General features: G+C 41.5%; 4 protein-coding genes across 6 annotated transcripts; all 4 read right to left on the bottom strand.

Annotated features, from left to right (window-relative positions):
- Nucleotides 1-1518: 1518 nt before the first annotated feature.
- On the bottom strand, nucleotides 1519-4604 carry LOC131462157 (transmembrane 4 L6 family member 5). Of its 2 annotated transcripts, XM_058633150.1 has the most exons (6): nucleotides 3783-4604; nucleotides 3505-3681; nucleotides 2843-2911; nucleotides 2469-2623; nucleotides 2162-2351; nucleotides 1519-1702 (listed from the first exon to the last, which is right to left on the bottom strand). In XM_058633150.1, exons 2-6 carry the CDS (start codon nucleotides 3679-3681, stop codon nucleotides 1670-1672), a joined length of 624 nt encoding a protein of 207 aa, XP_058489133.1. In that variant the 5' UTR covers nucleotides 3783-4604; the 3' UTR covers nucleotides 1519-1669. The 2 variants fall into 2 exon arrangements, with proteins under 2 accessions (XP_058489133.1, XP_058489132.1); XM_058633149.1 differs by lacking the exon at nucleotides 1519-1702 and having other exon boundaries at nucleotides 2004-2351.
- Nucleotides 4605-6464: 1860 nt separating this feature from the next.
- rnf168 (ring finger protein 168) lies at nucleotides 6465-11285 on the bottom strand. Of its 2 annotated transcripts, none has more exons than XM_058633094.1 (8): nucleotides 11033-11285; nucleotides 10074-10270; nucleotides 8857-9052; nucleotides 8418-8485; nucleotides 7836-7991; nucleotides 7650-7732; nucleotides 7465-7531; nucleotides 6465-7384 (listed from the first exon to the last, which is right to left on the bottom strand). In XM_058633094.1, exons 2-8 carry the CDS (start codon nucleotides 10242-10244, stop codon nucleotides 6875-6877), a joined length of 1251 nt encoding a protein of 416 aa, XP_058489077.1. In that variant the 5' UTR covers nucleotides 10245-10270; nucleotides 11033-11285; the 3' UTR covers nucleotides 6465-6874. The 2 variants fall into 2 exon arrangements, with proteins under 2 accessions (XP_058489077.1, XP_058489078.1); XM_058633095.1 differs by having other exon boundaries at nucleotides 11123-11285.
- Nucleotides 11286-11611: 326 nt separating this feature from the next.
- Nucleotides 11612-16256, bottom strand: LOC131462105 (zinc finger protein 345-like). The gene is made up of 6 exons (XM_058633039.1): nucleotides 15916-16256; nucleotides 15053-15251; nucleotides 14204-14604; nucleotides 13954-14005; nucleotides 12964-13741; nucleotides 11612-12590 (listed from the first exon to the last, which is right to left on the bottom strand). Exons 1-6 carry the CDS (start codon nucleotides 16036-16038, stop codon nucleotides 11783-11785), a joined length of 2361 nt encoding a protein of 786 aa, XP_058489022.1. The 5' UTR covers nucleotides 16039-16256; the 3' UTR covers nucleotides 11612-11782.
- A 619-nt stretch (nucleotides 16257-16875) lies between these two features.
- Nucleotides 16876-21713, bottom strand: atp1b3b (ATPase Na+/K+ transporting subunit beta 3b). Its single transcript, XM_058633125.1, has 7 exons — nucleotides 21461-21713; nucleotides 20468-20596; nucleotides 19751-19849; nucleotides 19443-19630; nucleotides 19156-19206; nucleotides 18853-18939; nucleotides 16876-18017 (listed from the first exon to the last, which is right to left on the bottom strand). The coding sequence occupies exons 1-7, from the start codon at nucleotides 21711-21713 to the stop codon at nucleotides 17847-17849; spliced, it is 978 nt and encodes a 325-aa protein (XP_058489108.1). The 3' UTR covers nucleotides 16876-17846.
- Nucleotides 21714-22102: the final 389 nt, after the last annotated feature.

Raw genomic sequence — 22102 nt, 5'->3', positions numbered from 1 at the left:
ACCAGTACCTCAGTAACGAAGTTTTGCCTCATTAGGACCAGGTTTCGGTCTCCATGAGGACAAGTGGTCCAAACAAAGTCAGTGTTTATACCGGAAATTATGATTTAATTCTCTTAGTTTAAATAATGTCTGAATGTAAACAGGAAGAGTTTTAGTCATCACACACAAAAAAGAACTTCTAGTTTTTGTTTGTGCAGCTTATCAAACCAACAGGAGTTAAGACAAATTAAGACTAAAGATAAGATAAAATAGAAATAACACATAAAACTGCAACATGACTTAATCAGAAGGAGCTAAAGAGATCTGCAGGGGACACATAAACATATCAAGACCATATAGAAATGGTAGGATTTTGATGTGAATTATGCTTTTAATTGGTGAACAGCTGTAACAATCTGAAAAATCTTAGAGCTGCATCCTGGACCATTCGTAATTGGGAGAGAGTTGGAGTTTGACAGTGACTGAGATCTACCAGAGAGGACATGAAGGCGTAAATAACAGTTTCTATGTCTTCTATGTTACCCTGCACGTCATTGCATTTGAGGAGCAGAAGCTTCCTCAGGATGGGATGGAGTTTAGGTTCACATGTACCATATGTTTACATTGACGAATAGATGTGTGTGTAGTATCAGACTCAGCTGAATTGTTAAGATGTGCATTCCATTGCATTAAAAAGTTAGCAGGAAATTCCTCATGGGGATCACAAGCATCACGCAGGACAGTTTTACGACACAATTATGGGTCAGTCCTGGGCCATTCCAGGATAAGGCTTTTTAGAAGAAACCCAGATACTTCTAATACTGGAACTAAGTGGTCCCGATGTCAAACCTGTTGTTGTTTCTCTAATATTTACGATCCTGTGTTGTATAGGAAGAGGATGTTAGAGACAACCTTTAAAAAGTGTGGTCCAGCACACAGGCGCCAGAATTGTTCGGAGATTCGGCAAGAACATTCTCCTGAGCTGCTGATGCCTGACTTGTAACCAAATAAAATCCCTTTTTTTTTTCGGTATGAGCCCTGTGTCAGAGGGTTCTTTCTACACCATCAACTCATCACCTATCGTTCATCAGAAGAAGAAAGCCTGATTAAGAAGCGACAAAAGTTTAGGTGTGTTTGCACTGGGTTTGGATCCATGGGTGGGTTGCGGGAGATTCTGCAGCTAAAGCTAGTAAAGCTAGTCAAACTGAGGCTTAAGGCCTGTACATATTTCGCAACTGAGAACAGAGAAATTTGTTCCTTTTTTTCGAGGTGGCAAGAACAAGAACACAGTTAGCACTGGCCAGGACTAAACCTGATAAGATTGTTGCACAATGAGTAAGTAAAATTCCCTCTGGCCCTTTCCTGTGTATGAAGGTGAGTTTACTAAATCAGTCCTTTCATTACTTGATAATAATTTGATGGGCCTAATCGATACGTCAGATCAAACTTTTCTAAACTTACAACAATTATCCCAACAGCAGTAATCCATTAGTGGACAATGCAGATGTAAAGAACCCGCCCAAAAAATGTAAAAATGAGTGTTTATTTATTTCATGTTTATTCTTTAAACTGTAAGCAAATAAATACGGACATCATTCATCATCATGTTAACTTTGTTCATGTAAAGTGCATCAGTGCTTACAAAATAAAACAGAGGAGCCCACCACAATAAAATACTTGCTGATATTTTTCAAGATCCACGAGGAGCCGGCGCTGGAGTAACCTGTAACACACACACACACATAATGAAATGAATGTGTAACTTGTTGGAGACACACGGATGACCCTGATCTCTGACTCTAAGGTAGATGTACAAACATTAGTGATTGAAGTGTAAACAGTGTCATCGCCAGATCACAGCTATTTCACACGCTGTGTCTTTTTAAATCAATCACCAAACCTGCAACGTATTGCGTATTCAGCACATCTTAGCAACCTCTAAACGGCTGATGGTAAATAATCAAGAATGCCGACACTCCACTGGAGCCTGTCGGGTTCACTTGGGACCTGATGGACCTGACGGATCCTCACAGGTTGGGTCAGGTCCCAAAACATGTGAACATGAGATGCTATAGATAATGTCTGTTTGTACAAACCATGATAACTTCAACATGTCTATATATTTGTCCCTAAAAGTCTAAACCCAAGTCCAGGTACAGGCAGGTATTTGGTTCTCACAGACCTGGTTCTGGCAAAGACCTGGTCCCACGATCAGTCCCAGCAGCGTGTTGAGGATGTTGGAAGCACAGAGGACAGTCTGCAGCATGCTGGCGCCCCCCATCACACTGAAGAGAACTACATTCCACTGGACCACCCCTTGTGGCTGAAGACAAACTGACCAAAGGGTCCTGTTATACAAGTATGGAGTTGGACTGAGGGACAAACAGGGGACATACAAACAGAGAGAACCAGGGACAGACGGAGACAGGAAGTCAGACGTGTGTAAAAACATCCGGAGGACATTATTCATCTGCACGCTGGTGTCTCACCTGTGGGGACTGGGCTTCAGGGGGACATCCCAAGTTTGACCAGTGGTGGCATTGTACAGACAGAGAGGACCCTGAACAAGACCAGTTACACTGACAAGACAACAGGTGGAGGCCGCCAGAAGACACAGAACGGAGGACAACACCTGCCTTAACATCTGGACACAGAGAAACGTTTACCTGAAGACATTAGAGGACGAAGACTTTGATTGAAAGAGTGAAGGGGAAAGGATGAAAACAAGGATTGAAGATGAGAGGATAAAATGAGGAGGAAGAGAGGATGAGGACGAGAGGCCGAATGGGAGTGGACATAGACAAAGACAAGAGAACAAAGACATAGATGAAGACAGATGATGAAGAAGCGGACGTCCATTCACCTGTGTCCTGAATGCACAGCAACCTCTGGTTCTGCTACTGAGGAGAATTGCTCGCGCTCCGACAAGAACCTGAAATCAGATTTCAATTTACCAACAACAATAAACCATGACAACAAACAAGACATGAATGATCTGAGACTATTATTGTCTGAGACTAATGTCCCAAGTGTTATGTCCTTAACTTCCTGGAAAACAGATCATAGTGGGTTAAACTCAGTTTAGATGTAGCATCAGAAACGATTTTATGTAAGTCAAGTTCCTTTAATGTTAATGTTCCACTGCCATGACTGTATTGGAATACTGACAGGATACACAGATCAGTTAGTGAATAGTGTCCTTTTTTTTGTTTAGGTCATGAAAAGTGGTGGGAGGGTGACACCATCTGTAGCTTGCGCCAAACAATACACTCTTTTATACCTTACGCAATAATACAAGAGTATTTTAAGTTTGTGTTTATCTATTTATGGCTTTGACCATATTTTAAATTGAATTGTACAATAAGGACAGTGTAAGCACTAAAATTGACGTTCTCATGAAATAAACTTACTCAAACAAACACAATGACCACAATCATCATCATCATCAGCAACAATAACCAAGTCAACTGACGAACACACACACACACACACTTATCACATGAAACACATGCATGCTGCACACACCATGATCCCTGACGCCCACAGGCCTGTGGCCCAAGTGGCCTCTCTGGTCACATGACCCTCTAGCAAGAATTTCATTTCCAGATTGGGAAGCAGCAGCAGGATGTTGGACAACATGCAGATGATCGCCATGGGAACCAGAGACACACCCACACACTGCAGACACCTCGAAACACACATCTGTGAATGAATGACATGAAAACACACACACACACACACACACACACATGAATAGTGTTCTCTCCTCAGTCTATGGGTGTTTACCTTTGTGGACTCATTACCTGCTGACAGAGTCATTATTACCATTCACCCCCGACTCCCAGTTTCAGGATGATGGTTTCACTTGAACCCAGGTGTGACGGAGTTGTTGGGGGTCAATTGACGTCATAAAGGGATAGTTCGGGTGGTTGGAGTTTGCATTAGGTATTAATGTGATGATGTGCTCCCCACCATCATCACAGTGCCTTTGTTGGGAACCAGTCTGAAGGAAATTGAAACTCGAGTTTGCCTTATTTAAAAAGAACATAGGAGCTGGTAAGTTTGTGTAACTGATGTACAGTAAATCTGAACGAGGGACGTCACAGAAATAACACAAATAATGTTTGATCTCACAGTGTAGACAGCAATGGGTCAACAACTCCTGTGTGCCTTACTGGAAAAATCACATTTTTCCCCTAGGGACTTTAGTGTGGGATAGTAAGCAGTTTAGAGTTACACAAACTTCAGTTTGCTGTTAAAAAGGTCGTCCAACAGTGAGGAAAAAGTGTTGCTCTGCTAGAAGTTGCTCCGGACGTCTGGACTCTGGAGATTCTCTTGCTTACAAGTCAAACCCAGACGGCATCTCACTGCATTTCCATATGAATGTCAAACTCTAGAAAATGTGAGAGAGATTGGTCCCTGGACATTAATTGCTCTGCTGAGGGGAGAACTCTGGACATTTGGAAGAAGCTGGTACAGTAGCTGGTGTCTATCCAGGTTCACAAAAACATCTTCATCTGTCAAACTATCCATCTTCTCTTACCTTCAAAAGACCTTGTCCTTTGTCCTTCAGTCATAACAACTCTGTAGACAGGTAATCAGTCCACAAAGGGTAAACACCTGGATTTTCCCACCACTCTAATCAATCATTCAAATTGGAAACCCCAAAACTTTATGGAGCCCAGTTGATTATAACGTATACTATATATTTATTGAACATGTTTAAATGAAAAAAAACTAATGTAAAGTCACAAGAAGAGTTCACTTACCACGACAATCAGACGGTCAGCAGATGATTGACAGACTGACTGAGGAACAACATTTATATATAGAGAGAATGAGAGAGGCGGGGGGGCGGGCGGGTGGGAGGATGGGAGATTGAGGGAGAGAGAGAAATGCTCACACATATTTCACATATGTACACACAAGTTTGCACAGTTACTCGTTAGGTCTCTCCATGGACTTTCATTCCTTTAGTAAGCCCAACCAAAGTCTAAAGTCTTACAATCCATAAGCTAAATCATAACCAGTTAGTACTTAATCCAAACACGCTATTGTGGTCAGGGATTTGCTGAACTGATCCCAACACTTGATTCCGACTTCCGTTTAGTTCACTTCACCTTTTTCTATTTTCAGTCTTTCCTTTTTTAGATGTTGAGTCACAGCTGGAGTCAGTGAGCATATATAGGACATTTGACTCAGTTTGAGTTAAAATTTGCCGTCGGTTAAAGCTGCAGTGCAACTTTTAAAAATATAAACATTTATCCGCCCCATTCAATCATTGTCAAATGTGTTTCTAAGTATAGCAACATTCATATCTCGTGTCATTGGTGACATTCACGTGCAGCACACAGGGAGCGACGCATTATAAGTCAGGTAAGGCTGAAGCACAACAGATAGATAGTTGATAGCAAAACGGCTGCAAACAAGTGAAATTTGGTGAAAACACCAAGTAGTGCCCACAATGAGTTTCAGACGTGGGTTCTGCAGCTGCAAAAATGATGTTCAGCAGGGCTGCATCATCATATTTTACACAATATCACGATTTTGGGGGAGCCCTATTTCCAGGTGACACTGCTACTAAACACACATCATGTCACTGTCCTGTCAAGAGGGAGGCTAACACTGGGTGATTTCAGCGGGTAGCATCATTGGGAATAGTATTAGTTTTTATTAGTGGAGATTGGTTTGCGATGAGTACTACTTCTAGGAGTATTTGTTTCAGGAACCTTGAGGTGCAGAAAATCAAAGTCTGCAACCTGTGACACAAAAATGGTTTCAGAACGGAGTTGAGAGTAAGATGTCAGCAGAAGGACTTGCTGGGTCTCTCACAACTATTTATCCACTCAAGAGCCAGAACTCCACAAACTGGTCCTCTCTTCTTGTTAGTTCCGCCTCATCATCAAAACATGTTCATGAGGTGACATAAGGAGGGGAATGCTAAAGGTATCAAAGGACACCTGAGGAGACAACCTACTTCACTGTTACCGAGCAGTTTTGATAAAAGGATAGATTTGGTGAAGCTACTGATGTAAATAAAGAAGAGATGTTGAGAGTTGGTCAGTGTGTTCAGATGTGCATTTTTTCAAAATGGAGATGGTGACCACAAAATCCACTGTGCGACATCATATAATGATGGTGATGACACAAGAATATTGTATGATTGCATGACAGTGGACGTTAGAGCTGTTAATTTCCCAGAGGGAACCTCCCAAAGGGATTAATAAAGTCGTCTGTCTGACAGGAGAGACTTCTTGCGTCGAGTGTCTTGAGTATACATCAGACGTCACCCGACACAAGCTTCCTATCATGACTCAGCAGATTCAGTCATAGGACAGCATCTCCTGTGCCTTGCGACATAAGTCACATGACTGCAGAATGGAACCACTTCTTCTTTGGTGTCCAAACTTACTCATGATGACATGTGGGTGACATCATCTAGTCCGTCACAGGAAGCACTGAGATACAACGCACTGATCAATGCATTAAGTTTTTTGTCAGAAAACATGGCATTCCTACCCGTTTTTATTCTCTGCAAATGAACAATGACATAACATGTCTGAGCTGTCAACACATCTAAACAAACACTCAGAAAATCGATGCCTTCAGGTCACATGCCAAAACCACAACTGCAAAAACAAACAAAAAACTATAAATCGTCTATAATTGTTGTCTTGAATGCATCATGTCCACTGCAGCTAGATCAGGGGGCGGGGCTTCATAATTTTTTTGAGTTGTGGTTGTATGAGGAACTGACAATGTGTCAGTATCTCATGAAAACCATATTTCAAATAACCTGAACTACAGCTTTAAAAAGTCTGTAAACATTGTCCTTGTGTCTCTGTATAAAACAACAGCAGATTAGAGATAAAGAATAAGAACGGGGGAGGGGGGTTCATCTGCTGGAGAACATCTCAGTGAGGGTTGTCTGTTTACTGCAGGTCCTGGAGGAGGAGGAAGTAGAGGAGGATCTCTTTGAAGTTCTCCCATTGGGCGTCTTTGGCGTTTTGCTGCCAGGCTCCACCCTCTTCCCTTTACTCTTTCGAAGAAGGTAGGCATCAGCTGACCCTTTGCGTCGGTCACTCGCTCTCCGTTTCTCTTCCTGGTCAAGCTCCTTCTGTAGCAGCAGAGCGAGGCGCCGATCTTCCTCCTCCTGCTGCTGTCTACTCATAAGCTCTGTATCCCACTCAGCCTCCACCTGGGAGGACAGCACTGCCCCCTGCAGGCAAGAGGAGGTGTGACAGCCTTGTTTGGCCATTGCCTCCTTGTTATCCTCATCCATCGCTTCCAGTTCAGAGACTTTCCTCTTTGTGGGTGGGGTTGGAGCTGTCAGGTGACTTCTGTGTGGCATCTCTGTTCTATTTGTTGTTGGTTCATGATGGTCCAGATCAGAGATGATGTTCTCCTAAAAACACAAAAAGAGGCCCAGTCAGAATAACATGAGATGATTACTGGACCACTGGTTAATCCTGAACATGAACTGACCTTGTTGGACTTTAAGGTGGAGGCGGGGCTACTGTCTGAGAACAGCTTAGAGGGACGAGCAAAGAACCTGGAAACACAAACCACCATCAGATCACTGAAAGACATCTGGAATCTGACCTTCAGTTGCACCTGAACCAGGTTTAGTTTTGACCCGAGTTCAGGTTCTGAATCTGAAATCCTCCTACTTCTCAATCTGTCCACATAGGACCTCCTTCTTCCTCGATGCAGCAGCAATGTTAGCAGGACGTAGGCTTTCTGGAGTGGCGTTCTGAGGACAAAGCAGGTGACAAAACCGTCAATATCCAAGGACATGTACTGAATGAGCTCACTCCAGAGTAAACATGATTATAACAGAGTGTGATGTCACCGACCAGTTCACTGCTCAGCTGCTTTGCCAGCCTCTCGTCCTCCTCACGCCTTTTCTCCTCCTCCCTCAGCTTTGCCTGCTCTTCCTCCAACAGTCTCTGGATGAACACCTCACTCTCTATCCTCTGCTCCTCATCCAGTGCTCTCTTCTCCTCCGTCATCTGAGGAAAAGATAAACCATTGACTAGGGCTTGGCGATATGGACCAAAACTGATACCGCGATATTTTTTGATGGAATGGCGATATGTGATATTATAACGATATTTTGAACAAAACAGGTTAGCTCGCTAGCTCACCGGTTGGCCGCTCAGCTAAGGCTCAGAGAGAAGCGGTCGGCTTTATTAAATAGTGTTCACAAGGCAACATTAAAATAATATATAATATACCGGTATGGCGATATTGTCTCAACTACATATTTCTTTCAAAAATATACTGTTATAACTCTTACTGCCGGTATATCGCCCAGCCTTACCATTTGTTGATACCAAATATAGCCTGGAAACATGTTTCTACCATCACACTGAAATATCCACTGGCATATGTGAACATGATCATGCTAGTTTGCTCTGTATATCGTTTAAACTGACCTTAGTGACTTGGTCCTGATACTCCCGCTGCACCTCTCCAGGGCGACTGAGTGTGGGAACACACGACACTGCACAAATGCACACACACACAGAATATCACTTAGAATCTGCCAACGTGCAATTGTGCTATAGCTTGCCATGTAAGATGACTGCAAGTCATTCTATTTCAATAAGTATGCGTCAAAGTTATTTTCTCCGTCACTGAACATTCACTTATTACAACCTGCAACTACTCACGGGCTAATACTACAAATATTCTCTATAAACGTTGTCTTGCGCTTTGCATTGACTTTGTACGTAATCTCAGAGTAAATCTTTTTATTTTGTTCAATTCAGTGAAAAGATACCTTTGAAATTAATCGATCTATGATTGAAACAGAAAATGCTCAGTAAAATAATTTACAGATGCCAAGTATTTTTGGAACGTCATTCTTGGTACCTCCCAAATCGTCCTCGTCCCCCCGTCCTGAACGGCGACGTTCACAATGCTGAGGGAAATGGGTCTGGATCTGCTTCCACAGCTGATCGTTGACCAGCGTGTTTTTCTTACTGTTTACACGAGCCCACGTCGATACACGCAGCCGACACAGTGGGCAGGACAATGCTGCTTTGTCCACAGACTCCAGGAAACAGCTCTATGAGGGAGGCAAATAGACAGGGACAGGACAAAGAGGGACAGAGACAGACACAGTGAGAAACAGTGACTGTCATGTGATGTAACTGCATTCTTCTAAACTTGACGACAGACAAGCAGGCAGACAGAAAGTTATATTAGAAATATATAATACCTGTAGGTTAGAAATAAAAACATTAAATACGAGTATTCCTAATGCTTTTTGTAGATCTAAAATAATTATCCAACCCGTTTCTCAAAAAAGTGATATGATCAAAATTATCTTTCTAAATCTAGTTGCACCTTTAGTATACTATTCAGCAAAAATGACAGTAATAATTGATAATGACATTTTGTATTCTTTTTTTTAACAGAGAGGGTCTGCTGTCCATCATATTCGACCTCTGTAACACAAAGTCCAATGACCTAAATGTGGCCATTTGCTTCTTCATTGCTAAGGAAATTATGCCATTCCAAATAGTGGAGAGGCCTGGCTGAAGATTGCTGACCCTCATTACAAAGTTTCATCATGGATTTTCTTTTCCAAAATTGAAATCACTAAACTCTACAATCAGCTTAAAGCTGATGTATGCAACGGTATTAACTGTATGGTTATTGGTGGAATATGTTAATAAGGTGTCTTGATTTTATGTAAACATTTGAATTACTCAAGATTTTATGAGTGCAATTATTATTAACATTGCACAGTTTAGATGTCTTTTTTTTGTCTGTATTTAATGTTTTATACATATTTTTACTAAATGTAATGTCTATTTTGCAGTGCTTTGGATTATGTATGTATGTATATATTTATGTATTTATATTATGTATAAATCTTAATGAAAATATCTCAATGTTTTAGTTTATCTGTGTTTATTCAAAAATATAACATAAAATATTTTATACCGAAAACCGTAATTTTCATACCTTTACATCCTTAAGTGCAGTCAGTTTTTAACAAAAATATCCTGAACTATGCATTTATTATCTGGCTTTATTGTAGTAACAGTAGCAATAGCTGTGGAAGTGTGTGCGTGTGTTACCTTGCAGAAAGTGTGGCGACAAGGAAGTGTAACTGGCTCCAGGAAGATCTCCAGACACACAGTACAGCGACACTCATCCAGAGACGGAGGACCTTCTCTCCTGTCTCCCTCATCTGACATGTCCACCTCTACACTGGACACTTGAGACATCCTCTTCCTGCGCTTTGACATTATCCTCCTCTCTAGAGAAGACCAGCCTGAGGGACAAAACAGTTTGAGCACCATGCTTTAAACAGAATCTATCCAAACTCTGGTGCATTGATCGTGTACTTGCACCTTCATACTAGGTTTGCAATTGTTTTCTTACCTGACAGTTAATAAGGTAAATTAAATGTAAATAGCACAATGTAAATGGATGTTGTTTAGGCATGAGGCTGCATGAGATTCTGACAGCATATTCTTAATCAAAAACCACTAATGTTATTGTGATTTTATTTTGGTTCGCCTCTGATTGTGTTAACAGAGACATATTTTTTGTAAATAGTATGTAAACGGCTATTTTTCTGTGTCTGTCACTTGTCTTTTAAAGTAAATGTAAATAGAAAATGGATGCGAATTTACCACTAGTCTTTATTGTAAAAAAAAGAAAGAAAAAAGTACATGTTGTCATTCATGTTTACCACCTGTCATTCAGAGTAAATTATAATTTTCAATGGGGTTATTTGTGTTAACCACTTGTTTATCTTTTAGACTGTCAAAGTGGGAGTTGTTTGTGTTTACCATCGATTAGAAGGACATTGCCATGTTAGTACAATCGATGTGGTGGCCGAATGTGAGTGTGTGGTCACTCAGGCTAGAAAACAACGTTTGTTCTTGAACGCAGCACGAGTTCAGGTTTAGCTTCCAGTTAATGACTAATTAACGATTGTATAACAGTATATATAGTATATTAAAATAGTAACACCGTGTTTGGCCAAATTGAAGTTCTTTTCAAACGTAATTGTCTCTGTGGAACTCACCTACGAACTCCTTAGCTTCAGGTGATGCTAACGTTAGCTTTGGGCCAAGAAGGCTGTCACAATCCGGGAAGGCCAAGACGTCAAACTCACCACAAGCAAGTCACAACAGAGCGTTTGAGCTCACCGTGACAGAACAGTGCTTCACGGTCACAGAATCCCAAGAATCACGGGACACGGAGCAGATCACAGGGCCATCCACCCGCTCCACACACACACCCGCGTAAAATGGCTGTTTGCACTGGGCGCATGCGCAGGCTAAACTGGCGATGCCTTCAAGAACCCTGTAAACTCCAACCCAAACACTGAACCCAGAGAACCTTGACAGAGGCCTGAACTGATTGTGAAGCTGGTTCCACAGATACACGACATTTTCAGGCTTCACTGATCCCACGACCACACGTAGGTATTTAGAATCAGAGTGATGTATGCCAACTGTTAAACACCACAAACACTGACCGAGAGATCATGAGCTACTGATAATCTCCGCTCAGAAACTGTAAATAACTGATGACTTATGACAAATACAACTGACATATTGACGGGTGTCAAACCAAGACACCTGGACCATTTAACTCAGTGTATTTTTCATGTATTTTATTTATGTGTTTACAGTCACAATCATATAGAGTAAAAAAAAAACACAACCAAGAATCTATGTCCTTGATTGCTCAATACAACACAGCTCATCAGAAGGATCCAGAGTTAGTGCAAGACTCTGATTTTTCAAAGACATACAGTGATATGGCACTGTTACTGGTTTGGGAACTCCTGCGTCCAGGTGAACTTCTCGCCTTGTTTCTGAGGTGCGTTTGGGTCATCATCTCCACAGCGGTGTTTCTTGAGCGGACGAGAGTCGGCAAAGCCACGACCACAACGCTGGCAGCTGTACAGCTTCACACCCGTGTGGATCTGCATGTGAGACTTGAGCTGGTTTGACTGACGGAACTTGCGGCTGCACACCTCACACTGGTAGGGTTTCTCTCCAGTGTGGATCAGCAGGTGGCGCTGGTAGTTCTGTGGCGTCCTGAACTCTTTGCCACACTGCGCGCAGCAATGCGGTTTGACTCCAGAGTGCAGCAGTTGGTGCTGCTTCAGCTGTGATGCCAGCATGAAGCCTTTCTGACAGGTGCCGCAGACATATGGACGGTCGCCACTGTGCTGCCTCATGTGGTACAGGTACATGTGTCGCAGGTGGAACGACTTCCCGCAGGTGTCGCAGCTGAACTCTTTGTTCTCTGCGTGGCTCTTTTCATGTGTCCTCAGTGTCGTGCTGCTGGTGAAGCGTTTCGTACAGGTCTTACAGCTGTATGGTTTGTCCCACGTTGGCCTGCGTCTTACCTGCCGCACATCTGTACCTGTGTCGGTCTCTGCATCACTCCCACTGCCCCGCCCTCTGCCTGTGGCATAGTGAACAATCCGCTGGTGTTTCTGCAGCTGACAGTTGTAGAAAAACGTCTTACCACACTGATCACACATGAACGGTTTCTCTACACCGTGAACCAGCATGTGGACTTTCAGTGCCCAGGTCCCCTTGAAGCGCTCGCCACATTTTTCACACCTGAGACACAAGAAACAGTAAATCAGTGACAGAGTTGTGATTGTGATGTATTTCTCTGTTGCTGCCTTTGTTGTGATGTTGCTGTTGTCATGTCCACCATCTCCAGGGTTTCTCGCCACTGTGCAGATGTTATATGGTTTACTTTATCGTCATGTGTCATTTTCTTTATTGTGTTCTGGCTCTTATGTTTTGGTTGATGTTGCTTCGATTAGCTATTATTGTGTCAGTGTTGTTGTAATGTAATTTATTGTGATGTTGCTCTTGTCAAGCTGTTGTTTGGATGTCACATTTTAGTTGTGTTGTTATTTTTGCTTCTGTTCTAATCTTACTATTGTTGCTGCTATGATGTTGGAGTTGTTGTTGTCATACTCACCTGCAGGGCTTCTCGCCACTGTGCAGACGCAGGTGTCGCTGCAGGTTGTACTTGAGGCCAAATCTTAGGCCACAGGTCTGACACATGTAGGGTTTCTCTCCGGTGTGAACCACGCGGTGCTGCAGCAGTCCCATCCGACACTTGAACGCCTTGTTGCACTGGCTGCATTCAAATGGCCGCTCGTCTGAATGTGACCTCTTATGAACGCGCAGGTTGCTGGCAGTGGAGAAGGACTTTCCGCAGGTCTGGCAGCGATATGGCCGGGCACCAGTATGGACTGTCTGGTGCTCGCGGAGGCTTTTCTTTCTTGTAAAACTCTTTGCACAGATGTTGCACGTGAAGGGCTTGACTTCGGCGTGTGACACCTCATGGTAGCGGAGTGCGCTAGTGGAGGTGAAGGTGCGGTCACAAATTTGGCACTTGAGTGGTGCCTTCTCGAGCTGGTGAGATACCTGGTGGACTCGGAGCTGGCGCAAAAGTTTGAACTTCCTGTCGCACTGGCCGCAGGGCAGCAGCTTGTCAGGGTCGTTTTCCTGGGCTGCCCTCAGCTGGTGACTCAGTTCATGTTTTTGCAGTGTCGTGGCTTTGTAGAAACCTTTGTCACAGAAGCTGCAGGGGAATGGCTTCTGATGAGACGACATATGTTTGTTCAGTTGGTGCTTTTGATGGAAACCTTTGTTACACAGCTCGCAGAAAAAACGCTTCTCTTTGTACTGCTCCCGCCGCCGCCGTCGCTCCTGCTCCCTCTGCTGCTCTCTCTGCTCTGCTACACTTACACCTACACACACAAATGCAAATGTAAAGCCAGGGCTTTTACAGAAACACCAATGACTTCTCTTTGTCTGTCATGTCTGTGACAAACTATGATCTTGAAGAAAAAGAAATTCACTTGAAAGAACTGAAAATATTCACTAACGCTCCCTAAAGGTGATAACGTGTCTTTTCTACAAAATTTACAAAAACAGACAAGAAATACAAACGTCAAGTCACCTGATGGAGGATGAATTTTAACTTTGCCCTCCACTGTGCCTGTCTGTGATTCCTGAAAAACACACAACACACATATTTTAACACACATTAAAATAAACACAACAAAAACACACTAATGACTGTGTTTGATGACTGTATTAATAGCTATAATTAGTAAATGAGACATTTAAACCGGAATCAATAAACTGATTTGAATCATTTAATCATCATGATGAAAGTGTTAACCAAAAGTGTCAATTGTAATACTTACATCCACAGTTTGTTCTTCTTTAGGTGTGGGAGGAGACTCACTGATTGATACATTGGCAAGCTCACTGCTCGACTGATCACTAACCACAGGAAGTGATGTTTCCTGCATAGAATCTAAAACCACCTGCATGCTTGTGTCAGTGTGATCACCAACAGGACCAGAACCAGAACCTGTCTTTTCCTGCTGCCCTCTGATTGATTCAGGGACAGGTTGACTCTGTGTAAGGAGCGACTGTTTCTGCCCTGAGATCAGTCCAGGGAGCGGTTGGCTGATGATGACCAGCGGCACCTGATGGCTGCTGCCAATTCTGTGTTTGGGTTTGGTGGAGTTGAGAATAGCCATGGCAAGAGCAGTGGGGTTAGTGGCTGGTTGGTTGATGTCCAGTGAGAGAGACGGTCCATCTGTATCACAAGTTTGTCATTACATACAATAAAGTGTAAATAAGATCATTGTCATTCTGTCTCTGTATTGTAGATAAATTCAAAGCTTTGCCAACAAAAGTCAAGTGGAGGCTTCAGAAATATGAGCCATTAAGGTTCCCCTAATGCATTTAGGTTCCTTTTCCCTAATGTTTCCCCCTCTCACCTATTATTATTTATATTATATTATGATGTGTTCAGGTTTCCCCCCTCCCTCAATATGGTTTATCCTCCTTTAGTTACAATGTGTTTAGGTTTCCTGTAATGATGAATTTACATCACAAAGCATCCAGGTTCTCCCTCTCCTTCATGTAAACATGCCTTCAGGGGTACTCGCTTGCACATTATGATGCATTCAAGTTCCATATCATTATGTGTTGAGGTTCCCTGCTATGATGTGTTCAGGATCTGTGGTGTGCAGAGCACTAACCTGCTGGTTTGATCTTGTAAAGTGTTTGTGTCTGGTTTTCCTGATTCTTCTGATTCTTCAGTTCAGACTCAAGACGTTTGACATTTGCCTTCAGAGTTTCCTTTTCCTTCTCCAGACTCAAGTAAAGTTCTGTGAAAACTTGTACGATTTTCCGAACGGCTTCTCTTGACATGACGCTCAGGATGTCATTCAGCTGCATCTGCAAGAGGAAAGACACAACGAGAGAACAAAGTTAAACCAGGTTTCATCAACAGTGTTGAATAAACCTGCACACAAACATGAACCCCTAACCCAAACTCACAAATTTGTGTTTAGGACAAAACAACACATTTGTGGACATATGTTAATGAACAGGAAACAATCGGCAGCTGTCTGTAAATAAGTCAATAACCTTCATTACACAGCAGACTCAGACTAACCACAAACCATTTGTTCATATGATATTTTTACAAATGTGTTCTGTTGTTTAACATCAGTAAGGATAAATCACATCTTACACTAATCCAATTTCTTAGTCATACTTATTATTATTATCAGCACAAACACACTGCCAACTCTTTATATTACTTCTGTTTTTAAAAACGTGTTTGTTGTTGTCCGTATACAGAAGATAGCGGCTGTGGATGTGTGCGTGTGTATGTGTGTGTGCGTGTGTATGACTATATAGAACGTATGTGTTGACCGGAAACTAACTTTTTTTTCCTACAAAAAACAGATGCACTCGCAGTTTGTGTTTTTCGCCTATGGTTTTACCAATTCTAACCGAAGGAGGAAGTGACGGCGGATTTTCCTCTGAAGCCATTCACTATCACACCAACTTCCATTTTTCTATACATTTATTTCATGAGACCGTCTGTCTTTACCCTTGATTCCCCGCTGCCGGTCTCAGGCTCTTCAAGTCTATGATGTAAGGCGGACACCGCCGCATCCACCGCCGCCTCCATGATCAGCTCCGTCTGACCGTAGAAAGTTCTCAGCGCCGCCATGTTAACTCGTTCGTCCCGCCTGACTCACCGTTTACACCCACCATTTACATCCGGTTCACCGTGACCTGAGCTCACCGATCAACAGGCGCCGTTGACTCCTGTTAACACAAGCTCTTTGGACCACGTCTTTCAACAAAAAGCAAAACACGCCATTTGTTTTTGTTGACTCTCAATCTCGATTCCACCGTGAACATTCCGACTTTTATTTTGAAGGTTTTGACCAGAATCACACTATGTCTTTTCCGGTACATCACGGAAGTGTTTTTTTTTATTGAAAATAAAATAAAAGCTGTACAGTGGGACAGTTTAGCAAAGAAACAACAACAGTAGACTTTTTTTTTTAATCAGACAGACAAACAAAATAAGAAATATAAGAAAATGAGTTAAAAAAAAGAGAAAACAAGTGAGCAAAACAAATAGCTGAAAAGGTACCTCCCTTTTGAAGACTGACAGTAGATGTTGTATTTGACTATAATTACATTTATGGATAAATGTAAAGTATTTCTTAGAGCAAAGGTGTCAAACTGGTGGCCCCAGGGCCACATGCGGCCCACCCAGACTTTCCAAGGCCGTTCCAGGAACAGTTAACTCAAATTCAAGGACTGAATGTGATGAGAAAGCTTAAGATACATTATAATTTAGTGTTTGAATTACAGTTGTCCATGTTATTATTCACTTACTTTTAGATTTATTTCCACCTTTTATAATATTAAATGGCTCAATGGCTTTTGGAATCTGCCATTTTTTTTTGTATTACTCCCCTTCCAACATAACAGTGATGAGTGTGTTCTGTTGATTGTTGTTGTTCATTTAACATTTTATTTGCTCTTACAAACAAACATCATTCAGTCTGTTTTATTCTTTTTCAAAAATGACAACAATTTAAAAAAAAAAAAAAGTAGTTGAATTGGACTTCAACTAATAACTTAATCTTTTTCAATGACCACACAATACAACAATCACATTTTAAAATATTTGTTTGGAAACAATAACAGTCATTAAATTCATTAACCATATTAAAGACTCTCATTTTTTTGTTAAACATACATTTGTGCTCACAATCTGTGCATGTAGATTAATACTGAAAAATTACTAAAACATTAATTTTCACTTTAAAGTGAATGAAAATTGAGATTTCATTTGTTCATTAAGGTTGGTCTTTTGGCAGTTTTCTTCAATAAACCACACGTTTATAAACTGGGTTTATTTACTATTTATTAATATTTACTCCTAACTTATTTACTGTTTATTTTAGTTTATCAGCTGTATGTATATAATTGTTTAATAATACTTCCTGTTCATTTAGTGTTTATTAACTTTAGTCAAAGTTTTTATTTCTGTTTTTATTACATACTTAATACATACTGTTAATTTACTTGAACCTGAAGTGTTTTATTTAGTGTTTATTTATTTTTTTACTCATTATGTGATTTACTGTGCTTATTTGCTTATATTTTTCTATTTATTAAGGGTCATTATTTACTTTTTAGTATCTGTGTTTAATAACTATATTTATTAACTGTGTTTCTATACTATTTACTAACTGTGTACATATACTACTTATACTCTTTATTATAGTCTATTAGCTGTGCTTATTTACTGGATCAGGACTGTACCAGTGTCAGGCCTGAGTCTGAACCAGGTTTAAAGGTTCTTGCAGGGTTATCTCTCGGGTCACTGAAACCAGGATGAACCACCACCACATGTCGAGGAAAGAAATCAGGTCTGGATTAAAAAGTGTCCTTTACCGGAGATAGATTTACACTGTAAATCCAGATTGTGGTATCCGTTGCAAATGTCAAATCCGGTTACTCGGACACTTTGACCCGGAAACTGACACGACCCTGAAACTTGTCCCGACTGTCGTCATTACGCAGGTCTTCTGAGCCCTCGACTCTACACTCAATCGCCTGCTCGACGTTGAAGTCCTCTTTTGTCAAGAATAACTTGACTGCAACAAGAGGCTGCACATAGTCGGGCTGTAAACACAGAGAGAGGGCAGGTTACCATGGTAACACTGTGTTCATAACAAAAACCGTAATAAAGAGCTTTTGTACAAAATACTTTGCAAGAACAAAGTCTACAGACATTAAACACTAAAAATACATCAAATGAAAAGAAAGTAATTTTTTTTTACTCTATAGCAGACTCTTTACCCCACCCACTTTTCAATTGACCAATAATATGCAGCGATCAACTGTATCAAACGAAGTGGTCACCTACAGTACCAATAGAGCTATACAACAGCCAGTGAAGTGTAAGTGTAAAAGAGGATAAATCTGAAATGAGGTCCCTAACACATTTTCAACCGTAGCTCAGTGGCAGAGCGAGTTGTCAACCTCAAAGTTATGGGTTTGATTCCCAGCTCTGCTAGTCTACATACCGATGTGTCCTTGGGCAAGACACTTAATCCCACATTGCTTCTGACGGTTGTGCCTGCACCGTGTGGAATGGGCATGAAAGATGTGTGACAGAAATTGCATTGCACATAGATTATTAATGCATGGGTATGAATGGATGAATGGCATAATTGTAGTGCAAAGCAGCTTTGAGTGGTCATCAAGACTAGAAAGGTGCCATCTAAATACAGACCTTTCACCATTTTCCTTGATGGAAAACATAAGTGTGATGTAGTATAATCCATATTAAGAAAGCTTGACTGATGAGTACTCACCTTCATTCAGTTTTGCCTACATGAACTTTAACAACACGTGGTGTAACCATGGTGATGGAACATTAATAACAGCAACAGTAGCATTAACAATAGTAACTAGGCTGATAAGATGTTCCACAACACACACAGTCGTTACTCACATGCGCTTTCTTGCCGTAGTATGGGAAGTACATTTTATCAAGTAGACCTTCTGTTGGGAAGTACTGCATGTGTAATGGACTGTCTCTCTACCAGAGGGAAAGCGACAGAGAATAACCATAATAATCATCATTATCATCATCATCATCATCATCATCATCACAGTGTGTACATGCAAACGTGTGTGATCCACATACAAGAATTACATCTGTAACAAATGTTAACTGCTAACTGATGTCATGATGACAAACTGAGTAAGGTGACTAAACATCACAGGTGCATTCTGGGAAGGCTGTGTGTGTTACCTTGGCAGTGCAGTTGATGTAGGGATTTCCTCGAGGTTTCAGTCCAATCACCTGTTGACAAATCACGTTCATGATTTGACGTGGCTCATATTTATTTATTTATGGTGACATTTAAATAGAACAAAAATCAAATGACAGAGGAAAAGCTCCAGGTGTGTCAACCTGCTGGTAACCATAGCAACCACCAACACCTCAGGTATATTACACTCATGTGAGTTCAGCGTTGCACTCCTTCCTGGTTTTTTAGTCACTTCATCACAAACATAAACAACAAACATGTCACTGACCCGATTCATCTTGACGATGACGCACGGTTTTCCCTCAGCGAATCCAAAGCTGGCGTCATGCAGACCAGAGCACTGTTGCAGTATGCTGCGTTTGAACTGGCAAACCTTCTTAGTGGGCTCATCGTCCTGTTCAGTGAATTGTCCGACCAGACACAAGTCATTTTGTGCCTGAACACTGTCGTTGTATTCTGTGAATGAAAAATGCATCCCCAAGATTAGGGTCTTTGTTTTCTAGGACAGACACTCGGAACCCAGCCCCCTGAACCATAGACCTTGACCCCAAAATGTGACCCCTGACCCTTGCTCACGTTGAAGCAGGTGATTCATTTGTTGGATGTACTGTGTGTAACTTGCTGGCTCACTGTGGTTGAATGAGATTTCCTCTGCGTGAGGACAAATCACCAAACCTGCACCAAAACAAACCATTAATCAATAATGAATAACCAATCACAATGAAAACCACATCACAAAAGCCTCACACCTGTGCAGCAGGTGTAGTGTGACCCACACCTGTCCAGTAGGTGGACAGCACAGTTGACCTCGAAAACACTAACAAACAAAGTTCTGTTTATCTGTGTAATCTGTAATCCAGGGTTTTAAAAACACATTTTTCAGTTTCATACAAACTCTCTTTTTATGGAGGATTTATTCATTTCTCAGTGAAAAATGACGACAGCGTACTACTAGTGGTGGTGGTCTACTGGTAATCTTCTGTGTTTCTCAATCCTGCTCCTTTTAGATGATTCCCTGCTCCAACACACCAGATTCAAATGAATAGGTCCTTACAGGCTTTTGCAGAGCTTGATGACAAGCTGACCATTTTAGAGCAGGAAAACATCTGAAACATGCAGGGCAGTGGGTCCACGGGACCAGGATTGAGAGACCCTGGTTTAGATATGGACTGACTGCCATGTGATGTGCATTGAGTTTGAAAAACATGACTCACTGGTTACTGTCTCAAGAAAGGTATCATTACATTTTTGTTTAAAGAGGAATATATATTCCCCTCTCGTGTCCTTGCTCACCTGGATTGGCAACACGTTCCTGATATCGGGGGACGTTCTCATCCAGAGTCTGTAACATGACCCACATAGTGAGCAAGAACAGTCCGGCCAAAAAGGCATAAAAGACGAGGTAGAAGAGTAAGATGAGACCTGAAGGAGACAATTCAAACACACCTTTATTTAAACACAAGAAACAAACTGGTTTAAAGTGCTCAATAGTTACTTTGGGTCACTGAATAATTCTGGATCAATCACAGAGTCAAGTGCACACCTGAACTGTGATTATTGATCCTCCTCCTCCAGATCAGAACCACGTGTCACAATAATGTGAGTAATGTTTCAAAAGACAGATCTGGTACATTCATTCAGAAGTCATGTCCTCAAATTGGTAGTTTTAATTTGGCGTGTGGCTGGACACTCTCACCACCACTTTACAAACATCAATAAATATCGATCAGGTTTTCTGTATCAAATTACATTTCAAATAAAATGACAGGTGGTGATCTCAATCATGTAAATGTTATGTCATATGATCGCTGATGTAACACAGAGTAGGGCTGCACAGAATTAGGACAGTATGCAATATATGATAACATTCCAAAAAAAATAATTAAATGCATTATTTTCATTCCAAAAACAGTTTTACAGTTTAACATCACTTACTACTTACATACATAGTTGAAAAAAGGGGAAACACATTTTAAATGAACGCAAACATGATATAGTTGTGGTATTAAAAAAATTATAAAGCAATATTGTGTTGTGTTTGTGTATATATAAACTGTATATGTATGTATGTATGTATGTATGTTTATATATATATATATATATATATATATATATAACACAATACATACATATGTTATGCATGTTAATATGGTGATAATCGTAAAAGTTCGATATATTGTGCACACCTAATACAGCTTGATACCGTTTAATTAACCAATAATAATTTAATGAACAATATTAGCATTTATAAATAACACACAAAATCACGTGCGCTCGCGCGCTTACCCCAGCTGCGGGCGGTGCGACCCAGAAACTCTCCGCTCCTCGTATTGTAAATCGAATCCATGAAGGACTCTTTCGTTTCCTTCATCTCCTTCGTCTCTTCTTTCTTTCCATCCTTCTTGTCTTGTTCAGGCTCCTCTTTCATCTCGACATTTTTAACCTCTGTCTCCTTCACGTCCTCCTTCCTTTCCTCGTTCCTCTCCTCCTTCCCATCCTCCTTCGGCTCCTGGTTCTGATGCTCCGGACTGGACGACATGCTGACCGGGTTCCACGCTAATCAGCACCGAGAACCGTGATGAGTGAGCGGAGCCGAGCGTTCCGTGGCTGCGCGCGCGCACACACAGAGGTTTGCACAGCTATTCTTGTGAGGACACTGGAAACAAACCTTAACCTTAAACAGTTAATGACTAACCTTTACCTAACCACAATTCAAATCTTAACCTTAAATTTAACTGGAGCCTCAGAAATTAGGTTCTGCCTAACTAGGACCAGATTTTGGTCTCCATGAGGACTACTGGTCCTGACAAGGTCAGTGTTTATGCCAGAAAAGGTCCTAAAGAGGTAACACGCACACACACGAGCTGCTACACAACAACACGCGTGCGCAATGCAGAGCCCCGGGGGTCGCTGAACTACTTTGTACTC

Source organism: Solea solea, chromosome 7, assembly GCF_958295425.1.
Source record: "Solea solea chromosome 7, fSolSol10.1, whole genome shotgun sequence".
NCBI lineage: Eukaryota > Metazoa > Chordata > Actinopteri > Pleuronectiformes > Soleidae > Solea > Solea solea.
This window is presented reverse-complemented; position numbering and strand designations above follow the sequence as displayed.

Coding starts and splice junctions, on each gene's coding strand:
- rnf168 (XM_058633094.1), bottom strand. CDS start 10,244: ATGTCAAAGCGCAGGAAGAGGATGTCTCAAGTGTCCAGTGTAGAGGTG. Junction 7,992..8,417: donor ATCAGGACCAAGTCACTAAG/GTCAGTTTAAAC, acceptor TCTTTTCCTCAG/ATGACGGAGGAGAAGAGAGC. Junction 7,532..7,649: donor CTATGTGGACAGATTGAGAA/GTAGGAGGATTT, acceptor TTGTGTTTCCAG/GTTCTTTGCTCGTCCCTCTA.
- LOC131462157 (XM_058633149.1), bottom strand. CDS start 3,681: ATGTGTGTTTCGAGGTGTCTGCAGTGTGTGGGTGTGTCTCTGGTTCCC. Junction 2,912..3,504: donor TGTGGGCGTCAGGGATCATG/GTGTGTGCAGCA, acceptor ATCTGATTTCAG/GTTCTTGTCGGAGCGCGAGC. Junction 2,352..2,468: donor CTGAAGCCCAGTCCCCACAG/GTGAGACACCAG, acceptor TTTGTCCCTCAG/TCCAACTCCATACTTGTATA.
- atp1b3b (XM_058633125.1), bottom strand. CDS start 21,713: ATGTCGTCCAGTCCGGAGCATCAGAACCAGGAGCCGAAGGAGGATGGG. Junction 20,597..21,460: donor TCGCACCGCCCGCAGCTGGG/GTAAGCGCGCGA, acceptor TGTCTCCTTCAG/GTCTCATCTTACTCTTCTAC. Junction 19,631..19,750: donor AATGAATCACCTGCTTCAAC/GTGAGCAAGGGT, acceptor TTTCATTCACAG/AATACAACGACAGTGTTCAG.
- LOC131462105 (XM_058633039.1), bottom strand. CDS start 16,038: ATGGCGGCGCTGAGAACTTTCTACGGTCAGACGGAGCTGATCATGGAG. Junction 14,605..15,052: donor TTACAAGATCAAACCAGCAG/GTTAGTGCTCTG, acceptor CTTGTGATACAG/ATGGACCGTCTCTCTCACTG. Junction 13,742..13,953: donor TAAAATTCATCCTCCATCAG/GTGACTTGACGT, acceptor TTGTGTGTGTAG/GTGTAAGTGTAGCAGAGCAG.